This window comes from Hyperolius riggenbachi, chromosome 3 (genome assembly GCF_040937935.1).
Source record: "Hyperolius riggenbachi isolate aHypRig1 chromosome 3, aHypRig1.pri, whole genome shotgun sequence".
NCBI lineage: Eukaryota > Metazoa > Chordata > Amphibia > Anura > Hyperoliidae > Hyperolius > Hyperolius riggenbachi.
This window is the reverse complement of record NC_090648.1, coordinates 282,665,783-282,691,209: the sequence shown is the minus strand read 5'-3', so window position 1 is coordinate 282,691,209 and position 25,427 is coordinate 282,665,783. Positions and strand designations below refer to the sequence as shown.

Sequence of the window (25,427 nt, the reverse complement as noted above, 5' to 3'; positions counted from 1 at the left end):
CGGGAGATCAATGAATGCTCATTCCCATTCATTGATCTAAGTCTCTGTGTGAATGATTGCCGCTGTCTATGAGATGGCGCCATCATTCACAAAACCCGATAGTTAGACGTCCACGTATTGCTCCCTCTTTGCATAGTAATACTATGCATAGGGAAGTTTTACGTGAGGACATCTTGTGGCCAAAAAGTAAAATTACATCTAAATTTTTTTTTTTTTTTTTAAATAAAAAGACCAATGTTTACATTTACCCAATTACAATGTTTATATTTACCCAATTTAAAAAAAATTTACAATTAAAAAAAATACATAAAAAGTTACCTTAGAGACTGAACTTTTTTTTAATATGTATGTCAACAGGGGTTATTAATATTACTTTATAAATTATGGCCTTGTAATTAGGGGTGGAAGCAAAACTGAAAAAATTCACCTTTATTTCCAAATAGGGAAAAATTGTAAATGCTGCAATAACCAAGACAAATGGGCAAATAAAATGTGTGGGTTTTAATCACGGTAGCATGTATTATTTTAAAACTATAAATGGCCAGATACTGAGAAATTATTTTTTTCCCATTTTTTTTCTTATTTTTCCTGTTAAAACACATTTAGAATAAAATCATTCTTCGCAAAAAGTAACCCCCCCCCCCCCAAAGAAAGCCTAATTAGTGGTGAAAAAAACAAGGTATAGATCATGTTGTTGTGATAAGTAGTAATAAAGTTATAGGACGAATGAATAGAAGGAGGGCTGACAGGTGAAAATGCTCTGTTTTTTTAAGGGGAAAATGCTCTGTTTTTTTAAGGGGAAAACCCCTGGAGGTGAAGTGGTTAAGTAAACAAAAAAAATGTGCATTCTCCAAAGGTTAGACACCTTAGAGCAGAGCTCCCCAACCCTGTTCTCAAGGCCCACCAACAGTACATGTTTTGCATAAAACCACAAACATGCACAGGTGAGGTAATTAGTGTCTCAGTAGAGCTGATTAACTACCTCAGTGGGTTTCCACAAAACATGCACTGTTGGTGGGCCTTGAGGACAGGGTTGGGGAACACTGCCTTTAAGGACCAACACTTTTTTTTTTTTTTTTTGCAGTGACACTAAGAGAGAGAAAATGAATCCTTCCTATGGAAACAGTAGTAGAGCCCATGCAGAGACCCAACCTACCCCCCTTCTCAGAAAACCAGGATAACATATTTTGCCTTAGCTCCACTGTGGGTTGAAAAACAGCCCATAGTTATCTGTATCACAACTCGCTTTCTGGGCCAGACAATGTGCCCTCACTTCAGTTTATACAACTAAAGAATCTTCCTGTGGTGGTCAGGATGGTGACTAAAATGCTCAGGTCCTAATGTCCAGTTTAGAAGCCCTTTCCTGCTTAATATAACTGTAAAGAAAACTGCATGTAATATGTTTCACAAATACTTAGTTAAGCGGCACTTTGGTGAGGCACATGCTCTGCATATATTTTTAAACATAAACCACTGAAGAATATAGGATCATTTTATTTTAGATAAACAACATTTATAACGCGCTTTTCTCCTGGCGGACTCAAAGCGCCAGAGCTGCAGCCACTAGGACACGCTCTATAGGCAGTAGTAGTGCTAGGGAGACTTGCCTAAGGTCTCCTTCTGAATAGGTGCTGGCTTACTGAACAGGCAGAGCCGAGATTCGAACCCTGGTCTCCTGCGTCAGAGGCAGAGCCCTTAACCATTACACCATCCAGCCACTGCATTTTAGGCATTCATTTTCACAAACATATGTGAAAGATGGTGTAAGTGGAAGGAAATGTATGTTTTTTACACTTTTGTTATGTATTAAATCTATATTATTTCGGAAAAATGAAACTAAAATGTAATATTGTAAAGAATTTGAATAAGGCTATTGGTTCACACTGTGCAGAACAATGCCACATCCAGTGGATAGCACTCTCACCTTGCAGTGCTGGGTCCCCAGTTCGAACCCCAGCCAGGGTGCTATCTGCACAGAGTTTGTATGGTCTCTCCGTGTCTGTGTGGGTTTCCTCCTGGCACTCCAGTTTCCTCCCACACCCCAAAAACATACAGATACATTAATTGGCTTCCCCCTAAAATTAGCCCTAGACTGTAATGGACATGTGACTATGGCAGTAATTAGATTGTGGGCCCCTCTGAGGGACAAAAGTGACAAGACTATGTACTCTGTACAATTCTGCAAAAGATGCCAACGCTAGGTAAATACTAAATAATTATATTATTATTATTATTAATTTTGCCTCAGTGTTCAAATAAATTCAGTAATGAAAGCTTTCTCAGGTCCTCCTAAATGGGTTAAAGAAAACTGTGCACAACACGTATGAATACAACTATATAGAATTGAATTAATTAATTTACTTAATAAATCACACACTAGAGCAAAAACTAATTAAACATTCTGAATAAGAAAAAAGTCTCATGCATTTTGATTAGAATGTAACATTTCTGTGAGTCAGCACTTTAACTTTCACCATATTTTAGGAATAGTTTTCATAAATATCTCTATGAATAATGCATAAATATCAACACAAGCAACACTGGAAATTTTAACATGAAATTTTAAATTTCCCAGGTGGCAATGTCGAGCGGTTCGGAAAAATATAACTTTGCCTGTCAAAATTATAATTTATAATCTACTAAAGAGACTCACAGAAAAGTTTAATGATCTTCCATATGACACTGTTAAAAATGACATGGTGAACGCATATAACATTGTTACTTATTATGTATATTCTTGTATTTGCTTGTGCAAAAAATGATCAGTCTCTTTCATTACAGATAGCCTTATGATTATGTTTTCCAATCATCAATCAGTCTAGTGGAATTTTTGAGGCAAAGGATAGAGGTATTTGTCTTTTCCTTGGAGATATGAAGGCATTATCAGGCCAATCCTGCCTGTACAGTCAGTGTTTACCAAAGGGTCTCCATTCAGATGAATATGCCTGGTAGTGCTTATTCAGGATCTCCTCAGGGTGCATTAGTGAAGTGGATCAATACTGCAATGTATTGTATCACTATGATCACTATGTTCTGTTCTTACATCACACAATGAATGTTTCAGGCTTTTCAATCAAGAATAGATGTATGAAATGTAAATTAATGCTAGCCATAGCAAAGGGGATGTTGGTATGAAGAAAATATTTTCTGATAACATGATCACTACAAAGGGGGTGACACACTATACAATTTTTTTTAGATTTATTTTTGTTTTTTAGATTTTTTTTAATTCAATTCATTTTCTTGGTTGTTTGAAAAATGAAATCAATCCACTATATATTATTCCATTTTTTCACACAAAAAAATCTGAACACAGCTGATGGTGCATTATCTTTTTATCCAGTCAATCATTATCATTGAAAAAAATAAAAAGTGGAAATTGAATGTTTCAGCTGAATTCTTTATACCCACCTTGGTAATGACTGAACTGAAAAAAAGTTTTGGCTGATTGTTAATCTCCATCACTATAGTGTTTAATCCTTTATGAAGGATGGTGTTTGCCACCTAACTTATCTTGTGGATAACATCATCTACAGTAGCTGGATAGTGTACTGGTTAGGGGCACCACCTCTGACAGAGGAGACCAGAGTTCAAATCTTGGCTGTTCCTATTCAGTAAGCAAGCACATCCTTAGTGGCTGCAGCTTTCAAGTGCTTTGAGTCTGATAGAAACAATTCTTGAGTTAAGAATACTCCATCATTCCATTGTGCTTTAAATTAATTAAAAACACTTAATTTAGACTTGTTTATTGTTAATTTAAATTTTTTTTGTCTCAAAACTTACTATAATTTATTCACTGAAACAAGTTCAAGTACTTTCTGAATCAAGCTAAAGGAGGATGAACAGCTCCTGTACTGGATTCAGCAATCATCATCCAGTATTCATAGGGAGCTTTACAGCTGCTGTGAGAATTTATTCTAATACATAGTTCTGATTTAATAAGATTCTGCTGGGCTGAAGATTATTGGTGAACATAAGGGATTTTTGAAACCTGGCCATGTTATTAATGGTCTACTATTAAGGGGCCAAGGCAGCAATTCCCATATAGTTTATATCAGTCAATAATAAGGGTTTAGCTGTAGACTATTAGACTACCCCAGAAGGCTTGGAAGTCTTAGTGACATCATCCTTGTATGTATCATCCACAGATAGCTTGGGTGGCTGATGCTGGGTAGTTTTACCAGTAACTGAAAAGTGCTTAACTCAAAGATAGTGCTAAAGAACTAATCATAGCAGCACAAGAACAGATGCTATGCATCAGAGCCATAGAAGTGGTGATCTACTACACTATTCAGGATCAGGACCAAAGATGCAGATGGAGACAGTCCACTACAAAGTGGTAGGTTGTAAGATGCAGGCTAGAACAGCATACAGCATACTGAATAACACAACCAAGTAGATGACATGTACAGGACAGATTGTGGGCTAATCCTTCTTCATGAGACATTGCACAGAAGGTTTTGGAGAATAACAACAATACTACCATCTATTGACAATTCCAGGTCTAGATGTTCAGACAGGTACTGGCCAGTAAACCAGACACTGTAGGACTAGAGAAGTATCTGAAGACAGCAGAGGTGATAGATGTGGCAGTGAGTAAGACACCAGGAAGGAGTATGAGACGATGGAGTCTCATCTACGAACTTATGCCTGCTAATTGACAATGACGAGAGCACGACTCGTCCTGCCTTGAGCACCTGCGAGTTCGTAGCGCTCGCTATGCTACTCTGATAAGGCGTGTTAACTTTGATAAGGCGTGTTAACTTTGATCAGGGATGCTATTTGTCTTAGTGAATCAAGCCCACTGAGTTCAGCTGATGGGTGAATTTGGTATTGAAGTTATGTAAATACATATGCCACTGTCCAGAGAGAAAGAATGAGGTTTCCGTTGAATGAATGAAAGACGTATATACCTAAGCAGTTATAAGCACTGATAAATTCACTTACTCCCGCCAATAGTTTATCTAACTGACATTTTTGTGCAGATATTTATTGTTTTATATCTGAATATCTGCCTGCCTCATGCATTGACTATTGACCTTGAATTGTCTAGGTAAGCATAAGGGTGCATACACACACCTGATTTCTTCAACTACGGGTCGTCAGACCCGCCCGCGGGGTGGCCGTTCTGACAGTTTGCCGTGTGTACAGTCTGTCGGCAGGCTGATAAGGCTGGTTTTGACCGATCCACCAAGCGGTTAGCTGTGTATGTTGGCTGTGGATTGCCTGTACTTGTAACTGCCTAGGCATCTCCTTCTCACATTTGAATTGAAGAAATTGCTCTGTGGGCATGATGAAACGTCTAACAGGTATCCATTTGAAGCCACCTAACTTTTTCTTAGGCAATGATATGACGTGGATAAATGAGAGCTTTCACTGATATACACATGCCTCTAATATTCTTTCTAAAGTACTCAATCAAACCCAGTTGAGACGGCTTCATTTACACACTTCTCACACAAAGTCATCGACACACAAGGTTATGTTGTTATGGTGAATCCCTGGCTATGACTTTTCATTTTGGTCCAGACATTGCAGTTAAAATATGAGGCTCCAGGCTCTCTAGTAACAGACACTGTGAAAACTACCTAATCATTTTTGCTGCCTACAGTCCTTCTCATCTCAGTTTTGACTGACAGTCTGCAAATATGCTTGAGGTCAGTGAGTCTTTCATCTTTGGGGAAAGTTACAGGGCTGTGGATGGTACTACACTACTTTTTACTAACTTCACAGATACATAAAATGTTAACTGCAAGCTGACTGTTGCTTATTGTGGTGTCACACTTCATCACACTTACGCATTTATTTTTATAAGATTCGCATTTTATCACATATTTTCTATAAAAAATATTTGTGTTGACTAGATTTTAAAAAATCATCATTTTATATTGTTGTATAACATAAAGTGGAAATACAGTGTGAATTTCAAGCTCTCTCACACCCACCACATTAAGCTTGGCTGTCGGAAGCACATTACAGTAATAGCACTAACTGTTCATCCTCAGAGGCACTCACACTCTAACTCCCACCCAAGTGATAGTCTAAATAATGTCCCAACCATTGTCTAAGGGTAATTTAGGAAGGCAACCAATTAACTTGTCCATATCTTTTTGGGATATGGGATGAAATCAGCCTGTCCTGTAGAACCCCACTCAAATACTGGGAGAGCGTACAAACTCCATGCAAATAGCATCCTAGTTGAGATTTTAAACTAGGACTCTTGTTCTTTATGGCAAGAGTGCTATCTACATCGCCATACTGTCTATAGAGCAATGGTTGTCTTGGAGCAGGTATACACTATGAGAATCATATGTGCATTTAAGATGCAGTTTTTGATTATGGCATCACTTTAGACAACCAAACTTGGGCTCACTTGTAATTTTTTTTATGTGGAGCACATGTGACATTCCGATTCATCCGGGAACTTGCACCTTACAGAGCAGCCTTTGAGTATTAGGCTTTAATGTCATTAAAATCATTCCATTTATTGGCGTGGAACCGAGCAGATCAATGGACATGCGAAAGGATCCTATGCAAGGCAATAGGATCAGTTAGGATCAGTTCACATACATCCATTTGAAATGGTTCCATTTGTTCAGTTCTGATGAGTGGAACTGAAGGCTGTTACGCAATAATCATGGAGACGGATTATAGATGCAGCGGATGCTGATGGAATCAATATAAGCTTATGAGAATGAACAGTGTCCATTCTTACCAGGCCAATCCCAGTATACATTCTCCAGTTCGCACACCTACTTCTGACTTGATCTATCACCTTCTTTCGCCATCGTCTGCCTTCTCTTCTGCCTTCATCTGTCATCTTCTGCCTCTGCTGCGGACAATCCCTGAAATACTGATGGTCCAGTCAATGGGACAATATTAATCCTACCTAAGGAGGAAGGATTCCTATAGGTTTATTTCAGTGCAGTGGGAAGTTCCAGCAGTGTTCTTCTGCCGGGATTCACACCAGTATTGTGACACTTGTCCTTAACAGAAGCAGCAGCAGCAACCCGGGTGGCGGAAGAGAAACAGGAGCGGTATATGGCGATGAATGTACAATGGTGCCAGTGTGACCAGCTGCGGTGGACCCCGTGATGGACGGACACACTTGGAATGCACCATTGTGCATCCATCGTACTGTGAACCCTGCCTTAAACACATGAATACACACAATAAACAACATACCACTTTCAGCCTCTTAGGCTTTTCTGTTAATACATCATTTTGATGGGCACCCTCACTATCCTTACATGTACCCTAAAAGTCAGGAAAGGGTGTAAGTTAAAAAATATACACAGTAAAGAAGTGAATGCATCAAAAACTTCTATTTTTATGATATGTAGTGGCTTTCAAAGTGAACTACATTCTAGCTTCTTATATCTCTCAAGGACTGCAGTATATCTTCACCAGAATTCTAAGAACTCTACAAATATTGTGATCGTTAAATTGGTGATGCCATGCTACTACACTAGATTTCTCTATAATGTATATGTATTATAAGGGAAAAAGGTGTATCAAAATACATCCAGATTTTAATAAAAATATTGTATCTTTGCTCATCTGTTATATTTTTCACGTTTGGTGTAGCTGGGTATTACTTACTATGAGCTTACTTTTTCTATTGTCACATGATGGTCAAGAAAGCAAAAAATTGCCATCAGCTATCTAACAGCCAATTGTCATCTAACAACTAATTGTCACTGCTAGGGATCATGGGAAGTATTGTCCAGTGTTTAACAAGTATTTGGTGCAAGAAGCAGAACAGTAATCCCTCTCATTAGCCCTGCTGCCATTATAGTGCAATGAGGCTGTAACTGTGATGTTATCAGGATAGCAAAAAGGTATTTACAAGCTTTATTTTCTGAAAGTTTTACAGTATATGCAATAGGAAGATGGTAAGGAATGTGTGCAAGGGACTTCATGGGATTCCAGAGTTTGACTTTAATTCCTTGTAGGAGGCGGCAAAGCATAAGTTACGTAGAGGGCACGTCGTTTGCTGAAATATATAACTCAGAAGTGTAATATCCTAACTTTTTGAATATGTTTACAATCAATTTGACTAACTTGCCAATTGCTTTATTGATTTCTTAACTGAGTAGGAGGTAAAATAAGAATCTTACCTAGAAATTAAATAGAAGGTATTTTATTCATAATAATGTATTATTTAAGTTGAGTAAAATCTTATTTTTGTATTCAGTAAATGAAGAAGGTTTTGAATCAGGATGATCCCATTTATTTGCTCTCTTAAGGAAAAGAGTACTTTTTTTGTAAAGATGATTTAAAACTCTATTAGTGTAGCAAATTCAGCAAATTAGTTTTTTAACTAAAGCCTGAGGATATAGTTAATACTAATAACCTGTGCAAATCCCCACCTTCTTTATTACAGAGGGAGTTAAGTATATACCTGAGCATAAGTATGAACAAGAAAATCCCTGTTAAGTTGTCCTGTAGCACTTTGTTGAGAGCAGTCACAAGCCACTTAGGAATTTGAGGCTGTTGTGTGAAGCCCTGTGCAAATTGTTTCTATGCAAGGGCAAAACTGTCTGATGTTAATGTTAGTTGGAGTAACATTGCTAAATATCTACACGGCGTGCCCAGACCTCATGGCTCCAAGTGGACATCGCAGTTGGATATTAGACTAGCTCAGGAGTCTGTGTTTTGCTTTACAGTGTGGCAGTAGGATACTCTGTCCATGGGAACAATGAAGCACTGCAGCAGAGGTGGAAAAAATGAGCTGTCCATAGTACATCACGTTGTCACAAACAGGAAAGATTTTATAAAAAAAATATTAGACATCATAGTGTTGGACTACTGCTGAAGTGAGCATATGTTTATTTCTTCGATTCAGTCATGTGCTAAGTATTTTTAGAAACAAACTTCTTTGCTTAAAATTAGATCTTTGCAAAAAGAAAATGGAAAAATTAGAAAAAAGTGCAAAAGAAATAAATAATGATATATGGTATATTTTAATGACCTAATTTAATAACTATTTGACCTTTTTATACTCCAAGCTCTAGAATCAGTGCTGGGTTAGGTTTTTAGCATCTGTCCGAAGACATATACTGGGAAATGTACAGTGTACTGTAGTATAGTGCCTAGGTTCTCAACACATGGTATTCGTATAATGTTGAGAACCGCTGGTATAGTGGATGGTGTATATAAAATTAATACACAGTAATATATACTAAAAAAAAATAACTTTTATGAATAAAAATTAGAAATATATGTTCAAATTCAGCACTGTAAATTTAACAATATTATTTCTGCTTTGATCTTTTTTATGTGTTAATTATTTACATTCTGCATGGAATTGTTTTTATTATTCATTGAACAAGCAATTATACTGTATATGCCAATGTAAAAGGTAGCATAGCAGAAGCAATCATATTATCTTGTTTCATCTGATTGTCATTTCTCAAGGGTATTTTTTGTGGGGGGATTTTGGGGCAACATTTTTTGTAAATTGTTTAGTATGGATATTTTTTTCTTGCTATCCTGGTCGCTGCCAGGAAGATTTACTCCACTTCCTGTCTAGGTGACAGGAACCAGCTATTAACTCTGTCCAAAACTAAGTAACTAAGTAACATTTCAGCTAAATGTGGGTGATCAGCTGTGATTACAACATTTAAAACATTTAAATGTTGATTACAACTTGTATAAAATTAAAAATATAGGGAGAGTCAAAGAATGAAAGCAGGACAGTTTTTCCTTTTCATATTGATTTACTGAGTCATAAAATTAATGACTTTACAATACAAGTATGTCTACTTGGAATCCCAGTGATATCACTGATCATCAGAAGACACCGCTTTAGGCCCGGTTCACACTTGCGGTGGCCCTCCGGAATCGCCGTGCCGGAGCCGCACCGCCTGCAGAACGGACGGAACGGACGCACGGCATAGCAATTAAAGCCTATGCGTCCGTTCACATGGGTCCGTTCTGCAGAACCGGAGCCGGACCGGATCCGGGCCGGATCCGGACTCCGGCCTCCGTTCCAACATGCGCTATTTTTTCATCCGGCCCCTCCGGCAGCCGTATCCGGGGCGGAGCCGGACTGCACCATCCGGCCAATACAAACAGATGGGAACCGGAGGCCGCACAACACACTGGCTGAGAAATCCGGATGTTCTACCCCACTTCCTATGCGGATTTTTGCGGCGATATTGGCTGGGGACACATGGGCAAGCATTTTGGAGTGGAGCAGCACGAGCTGGAGGTGTTGGCAGGATGTTGGCAGCATGTCGGAGGTGGAGGTGAGTGCTAAACAGCAGAGGGCCTGATTCCACAGGTCCCCCTTCTGCTGACCTCCCAGACCCCAACCTTTTTTTTTTTTTTTACGTTAACTTTGCCAAACGGATCCGGATCGCATCCTGATTACCACCTGATGCAACCTGACCGGATCCGGATCGGATCCGGTCAGGTCATCCGGTCCGTTTGGCAAACAACCGCTAATGTGAACCGGGCCTTAGAGAACATTGTAAGTATTAGATTTCTGCTAATGAACCAGTAGCTTTTACTTAGCTAAACAAATGTAGCTTTATAGTCTATTGACCTGTTAGCGAACAGACAAGAGGACAGAAACAAAGCAAAGTATTTTTATGGCTAGCACATGGTCTATTGTGACAAGTATGCCAGGTCTGCATACACAGGCCATTATGCAGGTTCACTAGGGTTAGCCAGACAGTGGAAAGGCTGCTGCAGAACATAGCCATGGGTATGTTTACTAACTGTCAGTGAAGTTCATTAACCCATGAATGATAACACATTGCTAGTTCTTGCATAGGAAAACCAGTAAGAAATATGTGTGCAACTGAATGGACTTACGCATTGCAAAGTTACAATGAAAATAAGGGATATATTCAAAAACTAGAGATAAATATGTGCCTAAGCTCATCACTGCACAATGTGGAACTGCACAAAGTAAATTCCAACCCATCCAAAGGATCAAAGAGCCCTTCCTAAAGTGATCAGTTCTAGGATGTGCTATGAACTATATAGTATTATATAGCCAGTGATGAGGGAAAATGCCAATATTCTTTTCGCATACATTTTCACAAAAATAATGTTTATTCAACTTTCAAGTAAAAATGCTACCGGAAATCTTATTCGTGAATTTTCACGCTAAAAATAAATTATTTTTTGTTTTTTTGTGGTAACAATAATGATTTTTCTCCAAACAGAAAATGCCATTTTCGATGCGAAAATCACTTTGGTGAAAATTCGCAAGCAATACTGACAGCTGATTTAGAATGATTGATGACCATTTTCAATGAACAACCATGAGTGCTACAAAAATGTTTTCATGCTTTTTGCTATTAAAAGAGACCTTAAGACCTTTCCATTATTGGTAAAACATTAACTTTCTATTTTAATTTGCAGCCAGCTATCAATCTAAAAAGCTGAGTATAAACACAAACGGAACATAATATTCTGGCCTGGAATCTGTACTTAGTGCAGGGGCGTAGCAATAGGGAGTGCAAAGTTAGCGACCGCATCGGGGCCCTTGGGCCAGAGGGGCCCCGAAGGGCCATCCCTTAACTGCAATATTAGCTCTCTATTGGTCCTGTGCTCATAATAATCACTTCTATAAATACTTTGAATAGTGGTAATCATTAACAAACTGTTCTCCCTCCCCTTCTTGCACCTCTGACACTGTAATTGCCATTGGCAGGTTTTAGTGCGTAATATCAAATTTTATGTATAGAGTGCATTGGGTGGCCCAATGTAAAACTTGCATCAGGGCCCACAGCTACTTAGCTACGCCACTGACTTAGGGCCTGTCTCTGCAAACGCACAGTGATGCAATGGCAACTTTGAACTTAAATTTTGTGCATTCTTTAAATTTGTGGTTGTTCCCCGTTGGATTGGCCATGAAATTGTTAAAGGAAACCTAAACTGAGAAGGATATGGATTTTTCCTTTTAAAATAATACCAGTTGCCTGACTCTTCTGCTGCTCCTGTGTCTCTAATACTTATAGCCTCAGTCCCTGAACAAGCATGCAGATCAGGTGCTCTGACTGAAGTCAGACTGGATCAGCTGCATGCTTGTTTCAGGTGTGTGATTCAGCCACCACTGCAGCCAAAGAGATCAGCAGGACTGCCAAGCAAATGGTATTGTTTAAAAGGAAACCTCCATATCCCTCTCAGTTTAGGTCCCCTTTAAAACAGAGGAATTGCAAGGAAATCGTATAGCACCATACTTTATGCAATTTTTATTTTGGCGCTCCTATTGACTTTATGCAAACGCGCAAAGAGTGCAGCAGGCAGTGCATTGGTATTTGTGTAAAAATTTACATTCAAGAACTCGCATCACTTTCTGCAAACAGGAAGCTTGCACCTAGCAAAGTTGACTGGTCTGTAAAGCCCAGGGACCAACAATAGTACACTGTATAAAGGAGAAAAAGAGATCCACTACATTGTTTTTTTTAGTGTTTTTGTTTTCCTTTGTTGTTATAATGGAATTAATAATGATTATTGAACTAACTTATATGGGTATTGTATACCCAGGCATACCAATATACGCTTGAGCTAATAGCGGGCTGTCACCGTAGGCATAGACTAAGTGCCCCTCTATCGACTCTACCACCTAGCTCCACCCCTCTCAGCATGCAGTGTCTCTGATCTACACATGGGCTGGATCATGTCACTATGTCAGGGCCCGATAATCATTGTTTTTTGCGGGGTAGGGGTGTTTATTTCTTTGCGCCACAGTTTGGTCACCCGATAATTTTCTTTTTTTTCCAGTGGTTAGGCGTCAGGAAGGGAGTTTTTGCAGGGGGGCGGTTAGGGTCAGTAAGGGTGTTTGTGCATGGGGTGTGCGGTTAGGGTTAAGCATTAGGGAGGGTGTTTGTGCGGTGGGGTATGTATAGGGGTAGGCATCATGAAGGACCCCCAGTTGTATGAATAATTAAAGACATAAGATGAACCGGGAGATCAGTTATATAAACAAGTGCTTGAAATATACTTTTTTTTTCTTACAGGATTGTGGTTTAATTATTAATGAGAAGGAACCATGTGGACTACAGAATATTTCCAATGACACAATGTCTAATATTTTACAAGCGTGGCAAAATCAGTGTCACACTGGAGATGCTAAAGGTATGTAAAGATGAGCACTGCAAATGTTTATCTTGTTTTCCATGCATTCCTTCCTGAATAGTATATTTTACAATTAAAATTTGGCCATTTAATTTGATGATGACTTAGAGAAATGTATTATAATGCAAAATTTAAAATATACTGTTTAAAATTAAACCAGTGTATGCCTCAGTGAACCAATGATAACCACTGGGAGACAGCCGCTGTTTTAACTACTTCTGTTGAAATTGGTAATTCCCCTCCCACTTTATGGCACATGATTTACACTGTGAGTGTGGCTGTGTTGGAGGATGGATGTGTGGAGGTGACATGTATGCAAATCAGCCCTTCTATTAAAGTGTACCTACATTATAAATTAAAGTTTACTTTAAACCTAATTTGCCAAGATATATAAAATCACACATAATAAAGTGTGATTTTCTCACCCCCAAGGTCCGTATTCCATATAAGGTCTTGAAATCCCCGCCCCCAGTGTGAAATTGGGCCAGGGTGATTTTTTTTCTTTTCAAACCATAGGTGCAAAGGATTCTGGGGGACTGATGTCATAACTCCACACCCCATGTCCATGTGATCTAATCCAGGCAGGCAGACATACATCTGAAATAAGAATCATAGCAAACAGACACGATAAGACAGGCAGCAGTTCTGCTATCTCTTCTCTCTATTACACATTGTGAAGAGAGATGAGTAATTTGATCCAGGCAGGCAGAGAGCAGGAAAGGGAGGGGCAGGGGAGGGAACCAGGCTGGAGGGGAGGACCCAATGCTGAGGGTGTACTTTGGCAGAAATAAGGAAGTGCTACTACAGATATAAATGTGTGTCTGCTCTATCCACTATGATGTACCAGGTGTAAACTTTATACTGTATGTTCATCTAACTGTACACAGTGCATAAACTACATATATGTATTGCCATTCAAACCTTTTTTTTGGCCGGAGATGCTCTTTAATGTGTATATGGTGACTGAGGGCTCCCAGTCTTCACTGTCCCTTAGCAATTGCAAAAATGAATCACAGCATACCTCCAGCAGACCTTCCAACTATGGTTCATACCTTAATCACATCATGGCTGGACTACTGCAATGTTCTCTATACAGCCTTTCCAAACAAAGACCGCCTGCAAACACCGCTGCAAGACTGCTAACAAGCCAAACGCCCCATTGCCACATAACACAGATACTTCACTCTCTCCACTGGCTAACCAAAAAAATAGGGAAGTCTCTTCAATATTGGCTTATTGACATTCAAATCCTTGCACAATGTGGACCCTGGATACCTAGGATTTGATCAACTGCATCAAACCTTCCACAATCCAAAGGATCTAATAACTTGGCCACCTCCAGAGTCCAACTCAAAACCTTTGGAGCCTTCTGTCATGCTCCCCCTATGCTTTGGAACTCCTGCTACACACAATCAGGACAGCTCCATCCCTGGAACCATTTAAGTCCAAACTGAAAAGCCACCTGACTATTTCCTCTGTAACACAATCCACACAGTCCACCCTGCAACTATGTATTGATCTGAGACATATCTATGCCTTTTGAGTCCTATGGGAGAAAAAGCGCTTTACAAATGTCATTGCATTGTATCAATGGTCTAGTGATTTTAAAGTTGGGTTATGGGTAATATGTTGAGTTAAATTTGCGTCTCTATTCATTTTATGGTCTGTTCTTCAATTCTCTAGTAATGTTTATGGAATTGTAGTTGTGTTGAGCACTGCCTTTTCTTACATAGTGCTCCACTAATTAGTGTGAAGTGTGATTTTTAGTCATGGGTCTTTATATAAGCATGTGTTTTCCTTTAGGTCAGTGGGTTGTCCCATGCCTCAGCTGCTCAGATAACAGGACATGTGATTGGAGGGCAATAACGTGGCAGCCTTATCAGTGTCATCACCCGGTGTTACAGAGGCCTCAGTTACAGCAGTGTGTCAAGGACAAAAAGGTTTTTATATGTTGTATCAAGAATTTTTTTTTTTTTTACTTTTAGCTAAGTCTCTTGTTTTTTAATAGACTTGGAAATGAGATGCTAATAATTTTGACTTGTATGTAAATTTCATACAACTAGTATGCAGCTTGGAACTGAGTCAGATGTTTTTCCTACTGAATTTGATTGTTCCAATTCCAAACTGCATACAATTTGCATTACCTTTGTATTCAGAACTGGTATTACAGTATGTACATTGGCCATCTCTGTTTCTTACACAGAGCTGAAACAGAATTACAAAAGGAAATTACCGGTATTGGTGTAGGCGATGTAGATGTCTGCACTAATGATGAGCATTTTGCTCATAGTTTTCCAAAACTGCTGGGAATTATAATGTGAAGTTATTGCACTCACTGCAACTGCTGTGCTACTAAAAAGTAGGGATGCGTAATCATGCAAACATTGATGCAAATTCATGCAGCGTAATGGACCAATCAAAGAGTTTAGTTTGCAAGCTGCATAAGTTTGCACCAAAATTTTGCACAATTCTGTACCAAAGTGGAACTATTTGTAACTTATTGATCATTCCTACAAAAGAGGTTACTTTTAGAATTATTTAGAAGTTCACAAGTCGCCTTGTCACCTAATAGTGGAAACTGACACAGTGTTAAGCCCCCTCTACACCATTCAATTCGAGGCACAATCGATCGAATTCGATTAGAACAATTAAATCCAACATGTCCGATCGGGATTCAACCGATCATGTGATCGATTTTGGCTAGTTTTCAATGCAAATCGATCACACGACGTCATGTCGGATTTAATCGATCTAATCGAACTTGATCTATTGCTCCTGGAATTGAATGGTGTAGAGGGGGCTTAATGCTGGGAATACACGGTTACATTCTGAGCCATTTAGATGGCTAAATAGATAATTTCCGACACGTCCGATCCCTCGACCCGATCGTTTCGCAGCTCGATTCTGCATAGAGGACAATGGAAAAAGATAAGAAAATCGAGCGGAAGATAAGAGAATCAGCCGTGGAAATCGAGCGGCTAAATGATTGAGCGGGAGAATCGAGCGGAAAATCTAACCGTGTATTCCCAGCATAATGCCTAGTACACACCATATAATTTTCTGGTAATTTTTTCTGTTAGATTTTCTGTTATGCTAGGAATTACACGGTACGTTTTGTACCGTGTAATTGAGCCGCTGGATCGATTCCGACGCATCCCCGCTCGTCCCCGCGGGCGCCTGGATCGATTCCCGCTTGTCTTCGCGGGCGCTTCTTATCTTCTGTTCGTTTTCTTACATTGTCCTGCCCGTGGTATTGAGCATGGAATCGATCCGGCGGGTGATCGGGCACGTCGGATTTTATCAATCGAGCCATCAGGGGCTCAGTTACACGGTACAAAAACGTACCGTGTATTCCTAGCATTACATTATTTTCTGTAAAGTACTGGTAGAGAGTGAGACTGGTCATTATCTCTGGAGCATTGTCTTCTGGTTATCTCCTGCTGAGTAGAGTAAAGGGAGCCATACACTGGTCGATTTGCCATTAGATCGACCAGCTGACAGATCCCTATCTGATCGAATCTGATCAGAGAGGGATCGTATGGCTGCCTTTACTGCCATCAGATTGTGAAACGGTTTCAGCCTGAAACCGATCACAATCTGTTGAGCTGCTCCTGCCGCCTGTCCCCCTCCCCCCCATATACATTACCTAAAGCTGGCTCTGGGTCCTCTTCTCCACGCTGCACCCCGCACCGCATCCCAGCGTACACTGTGTCACTCCGTGACCAGGAGGTTCAAATAGAGCGCCCTCTATTTGTACTTCCTGGTCACTGCAGTGACACAGGAAGTTAATGTACGCCGGGATGGAAGCAGGAACAGAGCGGTGCGGTGCAGCTCGGAGAGGATGCCCGGGAGCCAGCGTCAGGTAATGTATACCTGATCGGATCGGCCGCCGCTAGCGACGCACTCCCTACCCGCGGGCGATCGACGGTATTTTTCAACGGACCGATCCGATTTCGGGAGGAAATCGGATCGGCGGGTGCGTTTAGCGCGAACGATTGGCAGCAGATTCGATCCCAGTGTTCGAATCCGCTGTCGAAACGGCCGCAAATCGGGCCAGTGTATGGCCAGCTTAATGCCTAATTGCTAGGCAGATAGATGGTTAGATAGATAATTTCCAACATGTTGGAAATTATCTATCTGGCAGGTAAATCTAATGCTGGGCATACAGGGCTTGATTTTGCAGCTCGATTCTTCCGCTCGATTGCTTCGCTGCTCGATTCCGCAGTAAATTCTCTTATGTTCTGCTCGTTTTTGTTATCTGTTTCCATTCACTTCTATCCGGAATCAAGCGGTGAAACGATCGGGCAGGAGATCGGACATGTAGGAAATTATCTATCAAGCCATCTTAATGGCTCAAAAACGAGCCGTGTATGCCCAGCATAACAGAAAATCTAACAGAAAATTGTATGGTGTGTACCGATCGGGATTCAACCGATCATGTGATCGATTTTGGCTAGTCATAAGGCTGAGTTCACAGTGCAGTGTAATGGAGGCATGTTAACACGTAGTGTTGCACTGTAATTGTAAGTCTATGTGATTGTCACAGTGCATCCGGTGCAATTCGATCCCACATACTACAGTATCTTACTGCAGTACATGCAGTGTGTTACTGCGTTAACAGTGGCCATGAAGCATACTTTTCAATGACTGTAGGTTTCACTGTATGTGACACAATGCAGTAGTTTCTTGGTGTGATCAGCACCCAAGGACTGCGACACAATGCATGCATGCTGTGTGATGCGACTTTTCACCTCCATTGCATTGCGTTCCTGTTTTTACAGGAACGCAATGCAGCTTCACTGTGAACTTAGTCTAAAGGTAATTTTCACTAAGACATGGATGGCCCTGATGGAAATACTGATGTCTCTCTCCAAACAAGAGGGACCTATACTAGCTTTCAAACTAGCTACTTTCAGGTTGTCATTTTTATGAAATGTGTTTATAACAGGCTGTCAAGTCTTAGTTGCCCAGATAGAAGCCACGTTATGTAAAACACCATGGGCTTGATTCACAAAAGAGTGCTAACTGTTGGCACGGCCGTTTTCGTGCGAATCTTCGCATTACGCGCTATCGCGAATTTTCACGCGAAACGATAATGTTTTCACACGCAAACGTGAATTTTCACACGAAAACGATATTGATTTTGCACGAAAATTCACGTTTGCACACGAAAACGTTATCGTTTCGCACGAAAATTCACGATCGCACGCAATGCGAAAATTCACGCGAAAACGGCCGTGCTAACAGTTAGCACTCTTTTGTGAATCAAGCCCCATATGGTTTAGTTCCCAACAGTGCTCAATGGTCATCTGTTATGACAGACAAGAATTACCTAGCACTGTCAATATAAAAGGTGATACTAACTGGAGGAAGTGAGCGAAATAGTTTTGTGGCTAAAAATGAGCTCTAGTAATAACTTGTTCACACTGCAAGAGCTTTCTAAGCGCTAGTGATTTTGAAAATCTCTTGCTAATGCAATGCTATGGGGGATTTTTACAAAATCACATCGCTCCAGTGAGAACACACACAAATCACAAAGCACTTAGAAAAGCTCTTGAACAAGCCTTAAGGCCCCATTCACACTAGATCGCTTTGCCGGCAATTTCTGCAAAACGCTCTATCGTTAGCGCTTTTTAAAGCGCTAGTGCAATAATACCCTATGGGCCCGTTTTCACTTGGGCGATTTACGTTAATCCCTGGCGATTAACGCAAATTGCCAAACGCAAATGTGTAGCCTGCACCATTTTCAGACGATTTCCCGGCGATCGCGTTTAGTGCTATAGAAGCGCTAATAGCGATCGTGGAAAAATCGCTGCAGTGTCCAGTGATTTTTCCGCATTAATCACGGAAAAATCACTCCCGCAACGGCGTTTTGCGCTTTTAGGCGTGAATGGGGCCTAACAGTTTTTTGTGGGCCTTACAAATTTACCCTCCAAAAATAGACAATTGCATTTCAGTAGCATTTCAATCAAAGTAGTGAGCGCCAGCTGACAATAAAGAGTTGAGCTGTCTCAAAGCATATCATTGTGTAATCTCAGCCAATAAAATGTTTCAATTAAGTCTGCCTTCTCCTGCTTTTACACTTTTCCCTAGTCAGTATTTACATTATAGCCTCCATGAGGTGCGGTGAATGTGATGTATGGAGCCACTTGAGCTCTGACTATTAACCAGCGAATCCAATCCAAGAAACTCATAGCACAGGCATAAGGGGAGTGTTATCATCTCTCTGTTCAGCCATTCTTGTAATGAACACATTCTCTCCTCTCTAAGCTAAATGCCATAAAAAGAGGAAAAAAAGAAACTGTATAGAAAAGTTTTCATCGTAATAGCGATAAAACTATTGCTCACTTAGGAAACGGCTTCATGTTTGTACTAATTAGAGAATGAGATGCATGTAAGCATGGACATCAAAGTGGAAATGAAGAAAGAGAAAACCTCATGTGCATTCATGCAATCATAGCAGAGCTCATATCAAAGGAAATGCTCAGACTGTAACTAGGCTCATAAATGAGACTTCCGTACAAGGCCACTGCATTATTACTGCTCGTTCATTCACATATGACTGCCCCAAGAAAGCACTGTTTGTGTATATTTCTCCCCGTGCATGTTTTTATTTACAAGCAGGTCTTCTTGTGACTTTTATTTAACTACTAATAAGATGAGTAAATAAACGCCTTTCTTATTTTGGTGCGGACAAAAAAAGATTCGTTCTATTTCTGTGTTCCATAAGTGGGCTCCATTTCTACACGGTTGCTTGCTGATCTATGACTAACAGCATGCAAAATCAATTTCAGGTCCAGAGGCATACCTTTCTCAATGATATCATCAGTCAGCCAGGATGTTGTACAATTCCCACCAGACAAACATGCTGGGGAGCTCAGGATGTAAAACATTTACCGTAGAGAGATTTCCACTCTTATCATATATACGTACGTACTCCTTTGATGAATTACATGAAAGGTCATGATAGTCCTAGGCATGCAGCAGTGTTTTAAAGCTGAACAAGAATAACTTAAATAAGTCTAAAACTCAGCATTTCCTCTTTCTTTTAAAAGATTATTTACAGCATAAAATCTACTACCACAAAAAAAAGTGTAGCAGAACAGCATTCAAACAGTTAAACACAGTACTTTGTTCTTCAGTGGAAAGCTCCTTAAGCTTCTGGCCGCATCCAAAGAAGTGATAACTTTATCTTTTGTTTGCATGTCTTTGTTGCTACAATTAGTATCCAGTCAGCAGCTGCTGACACTGAACTGTGCACATTGTAGGATCAGAGAGAGCTGAGAAGTGATCACTGGATACATTATAATATATCAATATAGCAACTATGCAGTAAAATGCAATGGCAGCTTTTAGAGCAAATAAATCTTACTTTGGGAATTTGTAATTTGTAGACATACAATATTACTTGTTAACAAAAGCAAATATGATAACTGTATGGGTAATAAAAAGTAGGAAAACATATATTTATTGAATGTTTTTCAGAGTTTTATCCCACTTTAAGCAATCAGCATATAGCAAAGTCAAGTCACACAATATTTCCATTACATTCCTACTGTTTAAAATGTATTTTTGGTTAGTGCATTCTCCTATGTCAGGCCAGAGGGAGAAGCACATGTAAACACAACTAGACTGACAGACACTCAGACATTGGTTGGTACATTGATAACCACAACAACTTGGGCAATAGGCATGTTTCCAAACATGACTTAAGTTCTGATTTAAAATGTACCTGGAGATGATTCCACTGTTGGACGATATCCCAGTTCTGAGTAATGGAAGACGGGCTATGGTTTCTTACTTTCATAACCACTTCCTGCCTCTGGTGCATTGAAAGCTGCAATGAAATCCAACAGTTGGAGTAGCTGATTGTGAAGCACAACCATGCCTTGTAGCAGCCAGTGTAAATCACTCCTAAGTCCTGTCTCCTTCTTCCTGCTGAATCATTTGATTCTAGACAACAGTCTGATTCTAGCCAACTATCTTGCTGCGGGAATCACACAAGGCAGAAAAATGTAGTCATGGTCAAATGTTTAGCCATAAGCAAGAATCAGGATGATACCATTTACTGGCTAAATTAAAAGAATACGAGTAAGCTTTCTGCTACTCAGCCTTCTTCAGACTCTAATACTGTATGCTGACAAGATGTTATTGCAGACATCTATATACATGCAACATCAAAATGAGATACATAGATTTTTTTGCAAATATAAATACATGTTATTAAGATGCCTTAAAGTGAACCTGAACTGAAAATAAAAAGTCAAAATAACCATACACAGGTCATACCTACCTCCTATGTAGTCTACTTCTACTTCTCTAAATCTCTTTCTCCTCTCCTGCATCCCATTTGTCCACTCTGATCAATGGAATTCTCAGTCCTCCATTTTAGAAATCGACATTACCCCATAACAGATTCCTGGTCAGCACACTGGTAAACTGTAATTTCACCCATTTGAGCCATAGGGAAACATGGACATTACCTTGCACATTCAGTTGCAACTGACCAGTGGAGTAGCTAAGGAGCTGTGGGCCCCGATGCAAGTTTTACGTCGTTTGACAAAATATTGTCAGAAATGGAAGGGATCACTGTAAGAAGAAAATGGTGAGCTTCTGAGAGGAACTGACAGTGAGTTTAGTATGTAATATTCATTTACAGCTACGTCATGTGTTTATTTTAAATCATTTTACCAGCTTCAGGTTCCCTTTAACTGAAACAGAACATCCAAATAGGGGATAATTCAATTTAATTAAGACATCTTAATGACAAAGAAAATGTACATTTCCCAGCTTTTGATGTTGCATGTGCTAGCTGTCTGCTACAGGATTCAAGTCTGAAGAAGGCTAAGTAGCCCAAAGCTTACTCTTATTCTTTTAAGTTAGCCAATAAATGTTTTCATCTTTATTCAAACCGTCTTGCTTTTACTGATGGCTAACATGGTACAATACTCTACTACTTCTACTATATTTGGCCATGAGTCATGAGTGAGCTGAGCTGCACAATAAGCTACTACAACAGTCTGATTTTACTGTCAATTTCCTATTGCTGTTACAAAGAGCAATATAATTTAACAGCATACAATTTAAAGGACAACTGAAGAGAGAAGAATATGGAGGCTGCCATATTTATTTCCTTTTAAACAATACCAGTTGCCTGGCAGCCCTGCAGATCTATTTGGCTGCAGTAGTGTATGAATATCACCAGAAACACGCATGCAGCTAATCTGACAATAATGTCAGAAGCACCTGATCTGAATATGCTTGTTCAAGGTCAGGGGCGTCGCTAGCCCTATTTTGGGGGGGCCCGTGCCCCCAATCTGTCCTGGGGTGCCACGGATCTCCCGGCCGCCGCTGCTCCGCTCTGATCCGCTATGCTCCGCTGCCATTCAGACCTCGATCAGCGCCGGGCGACCAGATAGAGCGGGCGCTAGGACCTAGTGGACACCGCTGATATGCGGAAGTGACATCACTTCCGCATATTTGTGCCCGGCGCCTACTCTATCTGGTCGGGTCACCCACTGAGAGAGGTCTGTGAGAGGTCTGACACGGCAAGGTAGGTGGGGTGGGGAGGGGAACGCGCCTGTCACTCACTACCTAACGGGGGTCCCTGTCACTCACTCACTACCTAACGGGGGTCCCTGCTGTCACTCACTATCTAATGGGGGTCCCTGCTGTCACTCACTACCTAACGGGGGTCCCTGCTGTCACTCACTACCTAACTGGGGTCCCTGCTGTCACTCACTACCTAACAGGGGTCCCTGCTGTCACTCACTACCTAATGGGGGTCCCTGCTGTCACTCACTACCTAATGGGGGTCCCTGCTGTCACTCACTACCTAATGGGGGTCCCTGCTGTCACTCACTACCTAACGGGAGTCCCTGCTGTCACTCACTACCTAATGGGGGTCCCTGCTGTCACTCACTACCTAATAGGGGTCCCTGCTGTCACTCACTACCTAATGGGGGTCCCTGCTGTCACTCACTACCTAATGGGGGTCTCTGCTGTCACTCACTACCTAATGGGGGTCCCTGCTGTCACTCACTACCTAGCGGGGGTCCCTGCTGTCACTCACTACCTAACGGGGGTCCCTGCTGTCACTCACTACCTAACTGGGGTCCCTGCTGTCACTCACTACCTAATGGGGGTCCCTGCTGTCATTTACTACCTAACGGGGGTCCCTGCTGTCACTCACTACCTAACGGGGGTCCCTGCTGTCACTCACTACCTAACGGGGGTCCCTGCTGTCACTCACTATCTAACGGGGGTCCCTGCTGTCACTCACTATCTAAACGGGGGTCCCTGCTGTCACTCACTATCTAAACGGGGGTCCCTGCTGTCACTCACTATCTAACTGGTGGTCCCTGCTGTCACTCACTATCTAACTGGGGTCCCTGCTGTCACTCACTACCTAATGGGGTCCCTGCTGTCACTCACTACCTAACGGGGGTCCCTGCTGTCACTATCTAAACGGGGGTCCCTGCTGTCACTCACTATCTAAACGGGGATCCCTGCTGTCACTCACTATCTAAACGGGGATCCCTGCTGTCACTCACTATCTAAATGGGGGTCCCTGCTGTCACTCACTATTTAACTGGGGGTCCCTGCTGTCACTCACTATTTAACTGGGGGTCCCTGCTGTCACTCACTATCTAAATGGGGGTCCCTGCTGTCACTCACTATCTAACTGGGGTCCCTGCTGTCACTCACTACCCAACTGGGGGTCCCTGCTGTCACTCACTACCCAACTGGGGGTCCCTGCTGTCACTCACTACCCAACTGGGGGTCCCTGTCACTACCCAACTGGGGGTCCCTGTCACTACCTAACTGGGGGGTGCCTGTCACTACCTAACTGGGGGGTGCCTGTCACTACCTAACTGGGGGGTGCCTGTCACTACCTAAACTGGGGGCTCCTGTCACTGCCTACACTGGGGGGCTCCTGTCACTAACTGAACTGGGTTGCTCCTGTCACTATCTAAACTGGGATACTCCTGGTGCTACCTTAACTAGGGGGCACCTGTCGCTACCTAAACTATCCAGGCCAGCCAGCCCAGCATCACCGCCAACCAACCAGCCCAGAATCACTATCAAAAAGGCCACAGCATCACCACCAGTCAGGCCAGCATTTACTTCAACCAGCCAAGCACAGCCCAGCATCACTGCCAGCCAACCCAGCCACAACATCGGCTACAGCATCACCGCCAGCCAGGCCACGGCATCACTGCCATGCCTTTCAGCTCACACATCATCCTCAATCCAGCCAAAACCAGTATTGCCAGGTACAGCAGCCAGTAGAGGAGAATTCAGAAGCCAGGTGAGAGGTGTCTACCATATTAAGGGGGCATTCTGCCTATTTATGTGAAATGCTGTCTATTTATGTGCCTCATGACTGCTGAATTTGTCTTGTTGGGGGCCTCATGATTGCTGAATTTGTCTTGTTGAGGGCCTTATGATTGCTGAATTTGTCTTGTTGGGGGCCTCATGATTTCTGAATTTGTCTTGATAGGGGCCTCATGATTGCTGAATTTGTCTTGTTGGGGGTCACATGATTGCTAACTGCGAGACTATGGGAAAAGCTGAATTATCATCATATGAGACGATAGCATTAAACCTACTTTTTTAGCTTTTTAAAACAGAAAAAAGAATGGGATGTTCTAAAAAAATGAATATATTTTTTCAGGAGTAGGATGGATGAAATTGTTTATCTTTTCAGTTTTTCAACTTGGATTTTCCATAATGTTCATGTATGTGTTAAAACGTTTGTATAGTATTTAGTTTAAATTGCTGTTGCCACTTTGCAAAAGATAAGTGACTTGTGGGTTGCAGTTTGGGCCTCCAAAAAGTTTGCCACCACTGTCCTAATCTAATGTACGATTGGCCCCACCCATGGCCACGCCCACTCACTGCATGACCACGCCCATTTGCCACCGATCTCCAAGGACCCTAGGAACGCCCCTGTTCAAGGTATATGGCTAAAAGTATTAGAAGCAGAGGATCAGCAGTGTAGTCAGGCAGCTGTTATTGCCTAAAAGGAAATAAATATGGCAGCCTCCATATACCTCTGGCTTCAGGTTTCCTTTAACCACTTGCCGACCGCCTACTTCATATTGGCGGCGGCAAAGTGGCAACCCCAGGACCACGTAACGCAGAATGGCGTCGGGTCCTGGGGGAGGGGATTGCGGGCGATCGCGCGTGCGGACTGCGCGCGCACCGCCGGCATTAGGCTCCGCCCACATGTGACGTCAACCCGCCGGCCAATCAGCAGCGCCGGCGGGTTGCAACTTTTTGAAATGGCCAATTGAAAGTGTATAATACGCTTTGTTAGGTAAACA

At 41.4% G+C, this 25,427-nt stretch overlaps 1 protein-coding gene across 1 annotated transcript in view; it reads left to right on the top strand.

Annotated features, from left to right (window-relative positions):
• The window catches only part of CPED1 (cadherin like and PC-esterase domain containing 1), a 344,542-nt gene that overhangs the window by 257,819 nt on the left and 61,296 nt on the right, over window positions 1-25,427 (top strand). The window contains exons 16-17 of the mRNA XM_068276408.1: window positions 12,981-13,098; window positions 14,902-15,038. Coding sequence (XP_068132509.1) covers window positions 12,981-13,098; window positions 14,902-15,038 — 255 coding nt within the window. The remainder of the gene's footprint in view (window positions 1-12,980; window positions 13,099-14,901; window positions 15,039-25,427) is intronic.